The sequence below is a fragment of the Pyxicephalus adspersus genome, chromosome 11, assembly GCF_032062135.1.
Source record: "Pyxicephalus adspersus chromosome 11, UCB_Pads_2.0, whole genome shotgun sequence".
NCBI classification, from domain to species: domain Eukaryota; kingdom Metazoa; phylum Chordata; class Amphibia; order Anura; family Pyxicephalidae; genus Pyxicephalus; species Pyxicephalus adspersus.
Window position 1 is genome coordinate 25,123,428 of NC_092868.1, and position 16,576 is coordinate 25,140,003.

Here is a 16,576-nt window from a genome sequence, read left to right on the forward strand (position 1 = left end):
GAGAGTGCAGAGAAAGGCAACTAAACTAATAAAAGGAATGGAGGAGCTCAGCTATGAGGAGAGATTAGCTGAACTGAATCTATTCTCCTTTAAGAAGAAATGTTAAGGCGATATGATCACCCTGTATAAACATATAAACAGTCCATATAGAGAACTCATTGACCGATTATTCACTTTCGGCTCCCTCAGGAAGTAGTTTCAGCAACTACTATAGATTGCTTGAGGAAAAAGCCGGATGCTTTTCTAGAACCACAGAATTTAACTAGGTATTCAAGTTCAAGTAAAGACAACGGACTGGAGATCCAGGGAAGATCTGATTGGCTCATAAGATCAGGAAGGAATTTTTTTCCCCTGTTGCTGCATGCTTGCTTGAACCAGGGTGTGTTTGCCTCCTTTGGATCAACTATGACTATAGAGTTTAATCTGGGATATGTTTATTTCCCTAATGGGTAAACATGATAGAATTATGTCTTTTTTTTTTTTCTACCTGATTATATAACTATGGCGATTTTACCTTTGAATAATTTTTTTAAAGAGAACCTGTCAGAGTTGAATTATGCAAGCTACAATTGCAGCAGGGAAACACATAGAAATAACTGTGCCAAAGGCGTGCTTGATATGTAGGGATGCTACTGTTTGCCCTCTGTGGGTACTGTACAGGTTTGAATAAAAATGAAATTGCAGATTTCATTTGATAGGTTTTCTTATAGATAGAGTTCTAGAAAAAGGTCCCGTTTTAAGAAATTTCTGCTGGGCTACTTGTGGATATGGTTGTGAAACACTGGTCAAACAGTCACAATTTTCTTTTCAGCTGCTTCTGGATATGGAACACAGACTGTAAGACTCAGCAAAGATGCTGTGAAGGATTTTGATTGTTGTTGTTTATCCCTTCAGCCATGTAAAGATCCAGTGGTAACGTGAGTATTAAATGACACTCAAGTTAGTTATAGCTATTTTTTAAGGGATCACTGTACTTTCAATGAGCAATTCGCACTTCATCAAGTGGGTGTAATATATACTTCTGGTCTATTCAGCAAAGTTTATATTAGAAGAAGTTTAATAAATTAAATTTATTATATACAGAAATTTTTGCTTAGTAGATACTTTAATGTATAATTGTAGGTTCCCTCTAAAAGCTGCAAAGGGGGTCACAGCTTGATTCCTAGCTGAATTAATATTTTCTGATTGGCTATACTGTGCCTCTAAAGATGATGATTTCTCATGATACCTTATCTATGTAGGCCAGATGGATACATCTATGAGAAAGAAGCAATCTTGGAATACATCTTGCACCAAAAGAGGGAGATTGCTCGTCAGATGAAGGTGATGTATAATTACGTTGAGGTTCTACACAAGTAGCAACATATTTCCATTTGACAGAAGTTCAAGTAGACCTTTTTTCTCTATCGAGCTTTAACATTTTGTAAACACTTTAAGCTGCCAAAAAAGGAACACCGTTCAGTTGTGCTAATCACTGAAATTTTGTTTAATTTCTGCACACACAAAAAATAGCACTGAAATAAAATATATCAAGAGTTAGTAAATATTCAAATTGACCATCTTCCATACAGCTGTTGGGATCAGTTTAGTCTCCATATTCTTCTCAGTACACTCCTTTAAAATTCTCAATGGCTGTAGCATAGCTAACAGCACCTACCATGTGCTTGAAATGTTGTTTCTTCTGAATCCTTTGGAAATCGATGCAAACCTACTGACTATCTGTTTGTAAAGCTGTAGGCATTCTCCCCTATAAGTCCGCTAGATTATTCAAGCACTGTATAGAAAGATAGAACAGGAGCCAGTTGTTAGTAGTTTCCTGTTAAATTACACAGTTGTCTGTATCAAGCTGTCAGTTTCTAGTCCTTTGTTCTCAGTCTTGGTTACATAAGTAAAACTAAAACCTGATCAAGTTGCTTCAGGCAACAGATTCCTTTGGTCTCATTTTTTACAACTTTAACCAATATGAGTTTATGAAATGAAATGTCACTTACAAATGACCTGCAATTGAGGAAGTTAGAGTGATTTGCAAAACATAGTAATTCACAGAAACTTATTTGATTTCATTTTAGTTTATTCTGTTTATTGAAAAGGATTTAAAAAAAATACAAAATACACAAAATATCAACGACATTTTGGCATAGAAGGAAGCATAAGGTTGCATTTATGGCCTAATAACAATATGGAAATTGCAGAGAGGGAAACACTGCCGCAAACCAAAACTCTTGACTAAGGAAATTCACTTTCTTCATAAACTAAACATTACTTGTATTTGTGTCCAAAGTGGTGTGCAAGTTTTGTGGGGCACGGGTGTAAGGGCTTGGACATGGATAAAAGTCAAATGGGGGAAGGATCTCTAAGTCTAAAAATAGAAAAAGAACGGGGGGCAGAAAATATGGGAATGGGAGAAGGGTGAGTTACTGCCATGTCGCTTCATATGCTGATGAACCAGTCAGCCTAGGGTTCAGTCGAGGTAAGCAGGTAACAATCAGAATCTCTAAAGAACTTCCAAGCAGACCAGGTATCCTGGTCTTCATCCATATGCTGTATACTGTTCAACACCGAAAGCCATACACATAGAGGGGTGGGGGAGCGTCAGTGGCATGGTATCGCCGCTCTAGCAGCAGTCAAAGAATGGCACTGATTGCCTTTCTTAGCAGCCGGTAAAGAGCTTGGGATCGTAGATAATTAACATACAGCTGGTGTATTGATCAGTGTGACTTGGGCATAGGCACTGTATATAGAAAGAATGTCATCCCAGAATTTTTTTATCAACTGCACTCCCACCAAATATGCAACACAGTAGAGTTGAGGTCACAATCTATGCTGCTCGGATGGGCAGTGATACTATCTGGAGAGGATTTTAAAGTTCTTAGTCCCTGCAGCTGATCCACAAAGAGTGAGTCAGGGCAAAGGATGTTCCTTGACCTCCATTTTTCTAACACCATTCATTGATGTGTAGGTTTTTGCAAAGCTGAAGCAACAGTAAATTTATTTCCTTAATGTGCGTTGTAGCATATTGTGATATTGACATTTGTTGCAGCACCCTTTTTTTTTTTGTGTGTTTACATGGAACAATTTCAGTTATCACGGAATGAATCCTATTGAAAATGATAGATTTCGGCTTGTTATGGAACTGGTCCTGTGTTGAATAACACAGCCCTTTGCACATTATGTAAATAAGTCCTAAATCGTAACCATTACAAATCTGCAACTCACACCTGTAATCAGACTCACACCTAAATCAAATAAGAGAAGCAAAATGTCTTTATGCAAAGTGAATATTAATATCTAGGCTTTGATTGCCTGGTGCTAGAATTGCTGCAACTTTCCAATCGATGCAGTATAAAAATTGAGTTTTTTTTTTTTTGTTTTTGTTTTTTTTTTTTATATCGCACAGTTGTATGAAAAACAGAAGAATGAGAAGAAGGCAGAAATAGAAGAATTAAGTAAAGCTGCTAAAGATTCCAAAATGAAAGCATTTCTTGATAAGGAAATGTCTATCATCAGTAAACCACTCAATCCCTTCTTAAAGAAAATGGGTATGGTCTTTGTTATAACATTCCTTATGCATCATTGTTGGTGTAGTCTGCAGGATTGTTAATTTCCCCCTTCGAAGTGTAACTACTTTTGTTGAGGGGAAAAAATATTCCCTGTGGATGATCTTTTCACTTTGTTGCTGATTCTAGCCTGTTTCTGTTCTGAAGTTTGACCATGTGCTTTCCAAGCTAATTCCTTATCATCTGGGTCTGCACTCATAACCACTTGATTCACTCTTTTTTTTTTTTTTCCAATGGGGAAAGATGCAGTGTCCCTAAAAGTTAAAAGTGCAATTAGCTGAACACTAACATAAATATTCCATGCTGCCATTAAGATTGTATATCACCTAATGAGATTAAATTATTGTATTAGTAATACAAATTCTAGTAGTAGTAGTAGTAGAAATTCTCTGACAAATATCCAAGTTTTCCCAAATCCTCTGTTTTATCCTTATCTGGAGATGACTCTTGTTGTGTAGAGTCCTTATCTTATGACACAATTCACACAACTGTTGTTTTTACTCTATAAAGAGGCCCTCTACTTTTACAAATATAAAAAATGTGATCTGGCTATTTTGTACATTGAGTGCCCATCATTTATTTTTTTTATTGTAGAGGATTTGTAAGTGTCCAGCAACACTTTTGGACCTGGTATATGCCACAAATCACTTCCAGAGCTGACGGCCCTATTTCCTGCATTGTAAATTTCTTTGTCATGGTTTGGTTCTATGATCTGTTATATGTTTTCTAATGTAAACAACAATTTTGTGGTGGTAGTGTAATGTTATTTTTTTGTTTGTTATTTGTTTTTTAAATTGAAGAGAGCAATGGTTCAGAAGAAGAGGCCGGCAGCAGTCAGCAGAGTGGTGAGGATAAAAGTAAGCAGCTTCCCAGCTTTTGGATCCCATCGCTGACACCAGAGGCCAAATCCACACTTGTAAAAAAGCCAGTGAGTATTCAAAATAAAAAAAAGAAAATACACAATAGAAGTGTGTTGATTTAATTGCAAAATAGGAGACAAAAAAATTGCAAGCTGAAATCCAGGTAAAATGGCTAATGCAAATACGTGAACAGCCTTATCTGCAAAAGGATTCCTAATTTTGTTCACCCACTTTTGCAATTCATACATCACAACTAGAAAGGCGATACCTCCTTCTCTGTTGTGATTGAAAACCACAATAGTAACTACTCCACATATAGAATAGGATTTTACCAAACTTTGTTCCACATTCCTACCTTTTTCTGTTTTGATGAAATTTTGTTTTTGGTGTTTGCTCCACTATGACTTTTCCAGGTTGACCCCTCAATAGGAGGATCTGGTTTTTCTATGTTTACCTATTCATATCTCAGTGTTCCAGAGTCAGTGTCTGCATTTTTCCAATAAAAAAGTCTTACGGAAAAGCCTTACGGAAAAAAACCCATGTCCCAGGGTTGCTATATTGCTTGAACTTTATGACAGTTTCAAAAACTTTAGAAGCTGCAAACTAAAATATGAATTCTGAGTAACATTAAATAGCAAAATATTATCAATGCTTTATGTAGTTTTTTTTTTTTTTTAAATTTTAAACTAAAAGTGGAGTAACAAGATGAAAAGTAAACTGGTGTAATCATAAAACAGACTTTTTAGCACAATTTTCCTTGTGCCTGCGTCTAAGTAGACTTTGCTAATGCTTGAACATTGCAGTTACATAGTCCTGGTTTCATCATCTCCAAACGCATACAGCTAGATTAATTGGCTTCACCAGAAAGTTTCTTTGGTACATGTAGAAAATTAGCAGCAAACCTAAAAAGTGCGGTGCGAGCTACTGGCAACTTATTCATCCTATTTGGATGTGTGATAATTACTATAAAATAATCAAACTTAACATGCATCGAAGTTAATCCAAATAGATTTTGGGCTATACACTTTAAAGGTATTTCCATTCAAATGAAATTTTGAAATTTGCACACTAAATTCTCATTACTGTTTTCTGACAGGACAAAAATGTTTACTGCCCCATGAGTGGGAAACCTCTGAAGATGAAAGATTTGATCACTGTGAAGTTTACTAAAGTAGATGAAAAAGTGGATCGGGTTGGTCTCATTAACCGTCAAGATCGATACATGTGTGCAGTGACGCGAGATATGCTTGGCAATTCTGTACCTTGTGCAATTCTTCGCCCTTCGTAAGTTCAAATCGAACTCCACATAGCCTGCTTTTATGAAGACTAGAAAAGGGCACTCAAACCAATGATTTCAAACTGATACATAATAAAAAGGTTTATACACCTTTTTCCGTATAGAACATGTTACAGTAGTTATTTTTTTTTTTTTTTTTTTTTTACAGACATCATATTTTTGCATTTACAGACATCATATGACTAGCACTTTGCTTACAAGACCACTAACTAATAAGTACATGAAGGGGGAAAGAAAGGAAATCAGCAGCATACCCAAATTATATGTGTTTTTTTAAATAACTGTCGAAGAAAAAATATAGGAGTAACACTTACCATATAATAATTTTGAGAACATTGAAAATATGTTTTTTGTAAATTAGGTTACTGTAATGTGCAATAGATATTTACACAATAGACTGTACTAGTGAAACTGGGTTGCTGTTCAGATGAAATTTGTCAGTTAACTATTTTGCTTTTGTGTGGGATGTAAATGCAGTGTATTTTTTTTTATCATATCTGATTTTATTTATTTTTATGTGTTACTTAATCATGTAGTTACTGTTTTCTACCAATCACCTTTCATAGTGAAGATCCATTTTATACTGAACATTTTCACTTTAAAATATATTAGAGAGGAAAGGTACTGACGCCTGGAGGTCATAATGGCTACTACAGTTTCTCAATTCAGTTGATGCCTAATATTATATTTATTATAAGCCCGAAGTCCACTGATGAAAACTTTTCCTGCTTTGCAACTGTACTGCTTAGGGCAGGATAAATATGGAGACATATTAAACGCCCTCAGTATTCACCCGTACAGTACTGGAATTCTGCTTCTGCATTGTACAGGATGAAGTCGGGGATGCAAAGAAATGGGAAATGAAGGACAGTGGCTTCTGTAGACTAGTCACACAAAGAGGGTAAAACATACATCAGGGAGGAGCAAGTCCCATTGTATATTAGTAAGCAATTTTTCATCCACAAGCCAAAGCTTGCAATTAAGTGATTAGAAAGGGGGCCCACTGCAAAGACCAAAATTCTGCTTTAAAAATTATTCCCCATCGGTTTAAAAATAGAATACAGTTTTATAGTAAACACTAGCATAAAATTGTGTATATGTATAGGTGCATCTGAATTTTTTTTCTTGTACTTACTTTCATCTATTGGCTTAGGGGAGCTGTGGTCACATTGGAGTGTGTTGAGAAATTGATCAAAAAAGATATGACCGACCCAATCAGTGGAGAGAAGCTGACAGAGAAGGATATTATCGTTTTGCAGAGAGTAAGTGTCATCCTTTTGTTTTTCTTAGGGTGTCTGTAATACCTTCAGGAGTTTTACAATTTTAAAAATAGTTTAGGATTTTATTTTACACACCTTTGCACTGCTATCCCAAAGCAACCTTTTCTATCTTGTATACACATTTTAAAAAATGTAAAATGTATATTCAGTGTATATAAGTTTATTAAACCCATAATGCCCATGACTGGGGGATCAATAAGGAGTATTAAGCATAAGCATGGTGTAGGCCTTGCTAGAGTTAGAAATGGGGTATGTGTTAAGATGGTGTTACAGACTTCTATAAACAGAGGGGTTGGGTCATCACAAAGTAATTTATAAAATTACTGTCAGGGCCTGGAGTTTTTACCTGAGGCCATGAAGCCTATAGTTTTGTGTATCTTATCTCCTGTAATGGGGGTGTTAAATAAATCTCCTTGCATGGTGGATAACTTGCAGGTTTTTAAGGAAATCGGGCTGAGAGGGTAAATTTTTCCCTAATATTGTCTGACTGTAGGATGGATTTGTAGTAATTGCCTCACTTGAGTAGTAACAGAGTTGTCTTCAAAATGTGACATTTGGGGCCATATGGTCTGACTAATCTAAACAGAAGAGTGCCAACTTTGAGTCCACCTTTAAAACTTCTTCAACATTTGCCAGAGTAATTTAGTGTCCCATTGCTTTAAATTGTCATTTAGGCTTTTTTTGCCCAGCTAGCTTTTAAGAATAAGATAAAAAGTGAATTTCGTGAAAAATGTAGGAAACCTCCATAGCTGCGGTCTATAAAACGATCTAGTCAGTTGTAGAGAGACGGACACTGGAGCGTGGTTCACTAGAAAGACCAATAGAAGAGGAAGGCACCCTCAATACTAAAGTTTCATAGGTCAGGAAGTAATCAATTCTTAAGAAAGAAATAATCAAACCAGTCTGGGACAGCAAATGTTTTAATTCTGAGGCATGGTGTGAGGAATAGGCTTCTGGAGGTTTGATTCATCTAGTTTGGGATATATTGCAGTGTTAAAAATCCCCACCATAACTAAATTGGGAGTAATAATTGCCACTAAGCAATTTGCCTAATAGTCTAGCTATTTCTACTGTAACCAGAGCTTATGTGCTTTCTGTATCCAAATCAATAAATTTTATTTTATATGGCACTCTTTTGTTGAGTAGGTGTTTGAGGCTATGAGACTGTACCTGGGGCAATGAGGCAGATTGAAAAGATGAGGTTAAAGCTTAAGAATAACATGGAAAATCTAGCCAGGTATACCCATTGGGTCTAGTCGCCCAGTGAGCGTCCAGAAACCGGTGATGTCCCCGATGGAGAAGGAGGGTTTCAGTGTAAAGTCCGGTTACCAATACCCTTCAGTTTTCTCCCCAGAAATTTTTTTCAGCCGGGTGGTAGGAAGCTGTAGCCGGGTGGTAAAAAAGGGGGTGTGGAAAAACACGGCAAATTTAGCGCTCCCAGTTGTTTATGCCATGGGTATCCAGTAATTATTTGTTACAACTTTGTAATGCCTGCCCCGTTAGTATATCCAATTTTTCTATTCTATGTACACAGGCCATAAGTGCTGGGCACCTAGGATTGGTAATGGGCCATAAGTGCTAGGCCCCTAGGATTGGTAACTGGTGGTAAGTGCTGGGCACCTAGGATTGGTAACAGGCGGTAAATTCTAGGCACCCAGGATTGGTAACAGGTGGTAAGTGCTAGGCCCCTAGGATTGGTAACAGGCGGTAAGTGCTGAGCATCTGGGATTGATAACAGGTGGTAAGTGCTGGGCTTTTTCAGAGCTAGAAGTTTTTTAACCAGCAGTGGTTCCTGGCATGAGGAATGGACAAATGTAACCTTACTGCCGATGTGAATTCAGCCTAACTTCAGATGTGCTCCTTTGTCTATATTTAGTTAAAGTGAACTTTTGTGAAAACATTTTTTTTCACTTGATTCTTTTACAAAATTAGCCCAGCAGGCCTATGCTGGCTCAGCTTCCACCTTCTCTCTAATGCTCACTTGTACATCCAATGCTGCCTTGCACTGCGCATGCATTAGATTGAACACTTTTTTTTTTTACATTATGAGAAAGCCTCTGAAGGTGCATGCACACAAGGAGCAGTGCAGAGCCTCTTGGGATATGTGACACAAACATCCCAGGAGGCTGCGCATTTCCCCTTCGGTCTTTACCGAAATGGCAGTAAAGAATGAAGGGGAGAGGTCCTCTCCACAAAAGTGTAAAAACAAAAAACGCACATTTTTCCATTACATAACAGAGAAAGTCACTCTTTAACCTCCCAACCATTAAGCCCGTACTTTTCCGTGCAAAAAAAAGTTGCAATTATCGTTAACCCCGTACTTTTCTCACTATATTAAAATCTCACTTACCTGGTCCCGCTGTGCTCATCCAGCGTCGGGTCCGTGTTCCAGCGTCGTCCTCCAGCGTCGATAAATCTGGGGGCCTGAAATTGTAGTAACTAGTATCTATGAGGGTCCCCTGTACACCCTGAAAATTACAGGTCATTGTGACATACAGCTTAGGAGATATGGAGGTTTGTACACAGAGAGCTATGAGGATGCAGAATGACATGCAGACTTTACACACACTGGATACATTTCACAGGCAGATTTTTTTTAAAATAGAAATACGAGCTCGTGCTATGAGATGGGGGCGGGGCTGCCTGTGTCTCCTTCACATGAAGGCTGGAACTGTATGCTCACCTCTCATTGGCAGCAATCCTCTGAATGGATGACACAGAGCACAGAGCAGCCTCACTGAGATCCGTGCATCCGAGGATGAGAGCTGCCGAGAAGAGCTGGGCGGGGTATTCAAATCAGCTGGGCGGAGCAAGCGGCTAAAAACCTCTGGGGAGAACTATGCCCTTCCTCTAGTAAGAAAATACAAATCCTAAGATATGTTACATAACCACACCCAATTGTCCCTTTTGAGCAACATTAGGGCTCAGTAACTTACGTATATTATTTGTGAATGAAACAAAATGAATATAATTTCTTTCAAAATGTGCATGGGGCAACCTATATTAAACATGACAGAATTACACCTACTGTTTCCCAGTATCCCCCATTCCTATCTTTACACCCCGTCCCTGTTACTGTTGTTAGTTTCCCACCACCCATGCCCTTGTTCTGAGGCACAGGTACACATTCTGACAGGTTAAAGACTGTCATACCCGACATGACAAATAAAGTACTATCCCTTAATGCTAAAGGCCTCAAATCTCCAACCAAGAGGTCTATCCTGTCAAATAATCTTCACAAGGCCAAATGTCATATTGCGTTTCCACAGGAAACTCACTTTAGACACGACAAAATACCGAACCTAAGTAACAGACAATTCCAATGGTCATACCATAGCTCCTCCCCAGACTCAAAGTCCAGAGGTGTGAGCATTCTGGTTTTGAGATCAGTTCCATGGGAACAGCAGTCATTTAAAACTGACCCGGAAGGCAGATTCAAAATTCTGCAGGGTAAAATAGCTTCCCAAGAGTCCATAAGTCCTACTTCCGAAAATACTTTTTTCCCATATTGCACAACGCAATCCCGCAAATACCATCTTCTGATATAGGCACAATATTCTCGGATCTCGCCCATATAACTATTTCTGTATCGGCAACCTATATTGCATCTAAAGTCACTACGTTGAGACTCAATGATCTACTGCTGGAGACGCCAAAATTCTATGAAAAGCTTAGAGACGAGATTGAAACATTCTTTGCACTGAATAAAGACACGACAGCAAACCCATTCTCTGTATGGGAGGCCCATAAGTGCTATATAAGAGGGTTACTCATTCAGCAGGGCAGCAGATTAAAAAAAAAACCGAGGACAGAAAAGTTGACTTCCCTTCTGGCGAAGCTTCGCCAATTGGAAACCTAACATAAGAACCAACATAGTGACTCTTTGGAGACTAAACTGTTAGACACCCGTAAACAAATCAATGATCTTTATCAAAGCCAAATCCCAACTCCTTCATTGCAGGAGGCACTATTATGAACACACTGGTCACTGTGGGAAAATGTTAGCTAGAGCAATCAAAGAAAAGCAGGCCAAGATGTGCATTTCTAGCATCAAGGATTCCGCGGACAGATTGGTGTATGGCTAATGCAGATATCACGAGTTCTTTGCACACTTTTTACCACCATCTATACAACCTTCACCCAAAACACACTTCAAATCAAGGTGATCCCAGAAAAAGCCCAGGATCTATTAGATAAATATATTACTTTAGAAGAGCTTCAGGCAGCTGTATCTCCAGCAGCCTCCAGTAAAGCTCCAGGGCCTGATGGGTTTACTCTGACTTATTACAAAACTACTTCAATTCCCTTGACCCCCAGCTGATCGATACCTTCAATGCTATCTCGCAGGATCACATGATTACTCCTGATACCCTATCTGCGCATATCTCAGTGATTCTAAAGCCAAATAAAGACTCCCAGGCCTGCTTGAGTTATCGACCAATTTTGTTGCTAAATTGCAACCTGAAGCTCTTTACGGCTATTCTTGCCCATAGGTTATCCCCTGTGCCTAATGATATTGTTGGTCTTGATCAAAGTGGCTTTCTTCCACACCGTGAAGCCAGAGATAACACTATTAGAACCCTAAATGTCATTGACTATGCTCATTCACCAGGTATCCCCCTAATGCTCCTGTCCACTGAGCGCAAAGCATTCGACAGGGTCAGTTGGATCTTTCTCCATGCAACCCTGCAACATCTGGGTCTCCCCGAGCGTCTCCAGCAGTTGATCTGTACATGACTCCAGCAACGAGGATTAGAATTAACAGGGAACTGTCTAAGGCATTCAGCATTACAAATAGAACGAGACGGCTGCCCTTTCTCCCCCCTCCTTTTGATACTCACAATTGAACCTTTTCTACGTCACATCTGTGCTAATACAAATATTAAAGGAGTCCGAATAGGGACAATAGAGCAAAAAATTGCAGCATATGCAGATGACCTACTTTTCTATCTTATCTTCTCTACATACGTCCATCCCAAATTTGATTACAGAACTTGAACGATACTCGGTACTATCCAACTATAAAATCAATTTCCGGAAGTCAGAGGCACTAAACGTCTCCATTCCATGTAATACCCACAGATTAATATCAACAAATTTCCCCTTTAGGTGAGCCACCTCCTGTAAAAATCTAGGCACCCAGATCCCAGCTCGATTACCAAATATAACCGATCTAAACTTCCTTCCTATTCTCAATGAAATTTGCAAAGATCTCCGTAAGTAGAGACAACATACGTTCACATAGTTTGAAAGGTGTAACATCCTTAAAGTGAATGTGATGCCTCAGCTATCATACCTCCTACAAGCCCTGCCTGTTTAGATCCCTGTATGGATGCTTAATGCTTTCAAATCCGAATTCACCAAATTTATCTGGTTTCCGAGAATAAGCACGAAAATTCTGTGCTTACCTAGGATGTATGGTCGAATGTCTTTTCTCAATCATGTGTTATTCCATAGAGCAACACACCTAGCTAGATTAATAGATTGGTGTACGAACAAACATTCCAGGCATTGGGTGCATTTAGAAAATGAAGTCCCATGGGTTCCAATTGATACTCTAGCCTGGGCTCCCATGGCGGTTCAAAAAGATGACCAAGGACCTGTTGATAGGTCCCACCTTAAAGGCAATTGCAAAATATTTTCAGACACAAGGGGTTTCTGCTTTCCCATCTCTATTGTCACCTGTGTTTGGTCATGATGATTTCTCCACTGGCCACTCAGATCGGATATTTCGAATGTGGTGGGCCAAAGGGCTCTTTAGAGCCAGACATTTTTTTGAGGGGAGATGCATGGGGGTTCATTCACAGATCTGCAAGCTGATCATGATCTGTCGGCCTTGAGTGTGTGGTGCAGTATTCAATTGACATACTTTTTCAGATCCTGCCCTTCTCCTTCCAGGTTTACCCGCCCACTTTTGCCATTAGATTCGCTGTGTATTCTCAAACATGTGTTTGAGGTTCTCTGTCATGTGCATATAGCGACCTCATCACGCCAACTGATGGAGATACGCCAGCATTTGTGACTAGATGAGAGGAGGACTTGGGTTTCAAATTCAGACAAGGTTTCAAATTCAGACAAGCAATAGGAGAGTAAATTACACTTTGGCCATAAAGCTTCGGTAAGCAATAAGTATCAAGAAATGAATTACAAGCTACCCACTAGATGTAAGGTGGCTCAAGGTTACCTACTTCATATATTTTGGGATTGTCCAAAACTTGCACCATTTTGGGAAGCTGTCGCAAAACTTACCTATGACCTTAGTCAATAGATATAAGGAGTAGACCGGAACTGGTGTTGTTGCTCATTTCTAACATGACAGGGAAACAATAAAAAATTCTCTACGCCATCTCTTGAATGCAGGTAAAGCCTGAATTCCTTCATGTTGGTAAAGTGAGACACCACCATCAGTTGGACAATGGCTGGGGAGAGTTACAGATATATATCGTATGGAAGACCTGATGTCCACAGACTCAGGAACTTTCGAAAAATTTACTCAAACTTGGTTTTACTGGATTCAGTTCAGTACCAATCCCGATTTTGTTGCCCTCACCTCACAGTAGTCTCATACCTAAAAGTTCCATTCGTACCAAAGAAAGTTCTAAACACAATTTGTTGTGTAAATTAAATGTTTCTGTTTTTAATGTAACCTTCCCACTTTTCCCCTCACTTTTACTTCCCCCCCCCCTTTTCCTTTTCCCCTTTTCTTTACTTGTTACTTTTTACATGTAAAAAATGGTTCCGGAGATGTTCCAGGTGCTCCACATTTCATAATACTGTTCATACATGCATGTGATATTGTTGTTTTATTTTGTTTATTACAGTGTACATTTTGATATTTGTAAACGCAATGTATTTTTGTACCTGGAATTATCTCAATAAAGATTTAAATAGAAAAAAAAACATGACAGAATTACCCTGGGGAACCCAGAATGCCGACAAACCAGAAAAGAGAGACATCAGTTCATTACTTGTATGTAGTAAAGGTAGGTAGAAGAGATATCTGCTAATTTGTCTGGTGGTCCAGGGTCATTCAGTTGTAAAATATCCATGGCCTTAAAGGAGAGCCCATTAAGAATGATCTCGGTATAAATGATAGACTCCTGGAGAGGCTGTGGCAGGTCAGAGTAAGGGACCCGATCAGGTCAGGTGCAGGGTCAGAAAAGCTGTCACAGATATTGCTGTTCTTTTGTTTGAGGTCCTGGTGTGGAAATCTGAGGTACAGGGTTGTAAAATTAAGGGATTCAAAAGTAGCAACAACCCAACAGCTTAATGGTTGGTAGGGAGCGGTGCTGGCAGTTATAGTCCACCAAGGCGGGGGGGGGGGGGGGGATACATTGGTCCAGTGAAGCATTTCCCCTCCCCTGAGATGTTGTGCACTAAAATGCCACTAGAATATCAGGCTGAGAGCAGCAGGTGAGTTCCAGGAGAGAGGAGGAACCTGCAATCAAGTTAAGCTCCAGCTCCTGTTGCTGCTCCTGCATGTGCCCAGTCCCACAGGTGGCAGAAGAAAGCAATGTGGTTGTTTAAAGCGCTGGTAATCCAGTGGTGCCATGGCAAACAGCTGTAAAATGTGGCTATATGCTGAGGCTCCATCCTCAGGAGATAACTTAATTTTTTTTTAATTAATATCTTGCTTATGCATTCACTGAATCTACTAATACTGTACTTTACCCTTACTGTGCATATGATAATGAATTGTTTCTCTACAGGGTGGCACAGGATTCTCCGGATCAGGAGTACAGCTGCAAGCTAAAGAAGCTCGACCAGTCATGCAGGCATGAAAAGTATTTACACCACACACCTCTCCATTCAGTACCCTTCTTCAATTTCCCTTCCTATTCACGGATAATGTTATACACCATGGATTATTCCTTTTTTTGTGCAGTAGGCATCGGCCCATTGATGGGCCGTGACTGCTATATAGAAGTGAATATTAGATAAGTGACAAAAGAAACTCGCTTCAAGTCATTGTTGGCATGTTCCCTTCTGTTTTCAATGATGCACAGTTGCATATTGCTCTACTTTATGTGGTGTGGAAAATTTGTACATATTCTTACAGAATATTAAAGTGAAATCATTTTTTGTTTAGATTTGTTCATTTTAAAACCTGTTACATAAGTTGTTTATTAATTGTCTTCTCCCATGAACTAATTAAGTTTGGTAATCCTAATGGCCGAGCGGAGATATTTATTTGTAAACATTCTCATAGTTGTCACCAAGTTGAAAGAAGAATATTCTAAAGCAGCACAGATGGAAATCTGTGGCCTTTCATTGCCATACTCTGTTTGAAATTGCTCATTACCTGACTCCTCCAGGCTTTAAAGGAAACCTTATTTTATCCCCCCTAGCGGTATTCCCGAGTCTGACTCAGGGTCACTGTTAAATGCAAAAAGCAGTAATCCCGGGTCAGACTCGGGGTACCTAAAAGCATAAAAAAAACCCACTTACCTTATTCCCTCGCTGTCCCCCAGCGTCCTGCTGGTCCCTGCAGGTCCCGGGGACACGTCTGCCTCCTCCGATCTCCAGCCGAGAAGTGCGGAGACGTCCTACAGGGTCGCCCGGTGACGTTGGTACATGCGTCGGTGTGGCCAGGACTTAGCGGCGGGAAATTCAAATAGTTTTGTATTGATACAAAACAAAATAGCTGTATCGAGTCCAATACAAATAAATATTTAAATAATATATATTATATATGCTGCTGTACAGTTATATTACATTATCCATTATTTTTTTTTTTTATCATTCATCATCAAGTTTATCATTAAATTTATTAACTATTAGAAATGTGTCGGTGAGTTATGCCTAAGAATTATAGGTCTACAATGTAAATTAAATTTCCATGCAAAAAATTATCACTTTTTGCATGGAAATTTGGCCAGAATCAGACCACTAGGGGGTATAAATAAATATGGAGTTGTCTGGCTGAAATTGCAGAGTCTCTTGCTTCTAATACTTGAATTGCTGATACAAAACAATATAGATCTCATGAATGGCGGGGATGAATTACTGCCATTGAAACACATGGAATGGAAAGATTCCCATTAAGGAAGGTTTGAGTTTTTTGTTTTTGTTTTGGTGTACCTTGTTTATGATGTATGTTGTTTTTACATTTTTATTAAAAAAAAATAACCCTGTAATTATTATAGTTGATTTCATTGCACTTCTATTACTAGCAGACCCATATGGCACACATATCTGGATGTACTCTGCACTGGCCTGGCATCTTCTTGATTCCACTGGAACTGTCACTCCCTTGCAAACAAATATATGTTACATTATCCCAGCACCTGGTCCATTATTGGCATCTGTAAAGTTCCAGGAATGGACCCAGATTGTACACTCTGATATTCATGCAGCAGTCAAAAAGTTTCTAAAATGCTAGCAAAAAAAAACGAATCCACACCCTTAAGGCACATATCATTTTGTACCAAATTTACCCCCATATAGCAGGAGCCAGTGTGACATTACCACAGAGCTGGATCAACTGCCAAACTTGTAAGCCCGAATCCTCCAATGTAATGGGAGGGGAGACTACTTTTAGTATGAGAGCCAATCCAGGCCTGTGTATACGGGTCAATCCAC

General features: G+C 39.0%; 1 protein-coding gene across 2 annotated transcripts in view; it reads left to right on the forward strand.

Annotated features, from left to right (window-relative positions):
- Positions 1–15,082, forward strand: part of NOSIP (nitric oxide synthase interacting protein) — a 19,530-nt gene extending 4,448 nt beyond the window's left edge. For both annotated transcript variants that reach the window (XM_072426972.1, XM_072426973.1), the window contains exons 3-9: positions 812–917; positions 1,242–1,323; positions 3,398–3,539; positions 4,358–4,485; positions 5,514–5,701; positions 6,868–6,976; positions 14,704–15,082. In XM_072426972.1, coding sequence (XP_072283073.1) covers positions 812–917; positions 1,242–1,323; positions 3,398–3,539; positions 4,358–4,485; positions 5,514–5,701; positions 6,868–6,976; positions 14,704–14,775 — 827 coding nt within the window. In that variant the 3' untranslated portion in view covers positions 14,776–15,082. The remainder of the gene's footprint in view (positions 1–811; positions 918–1,241; positions 1,324–3,397; positions 3,540–4,357; positions 4,486–5,513; positions 5,702–6,867; positions 6,977–14,703) is intronic.
- Positions 15,083–16,576: the final 1,494 nt, after the last annotated feature.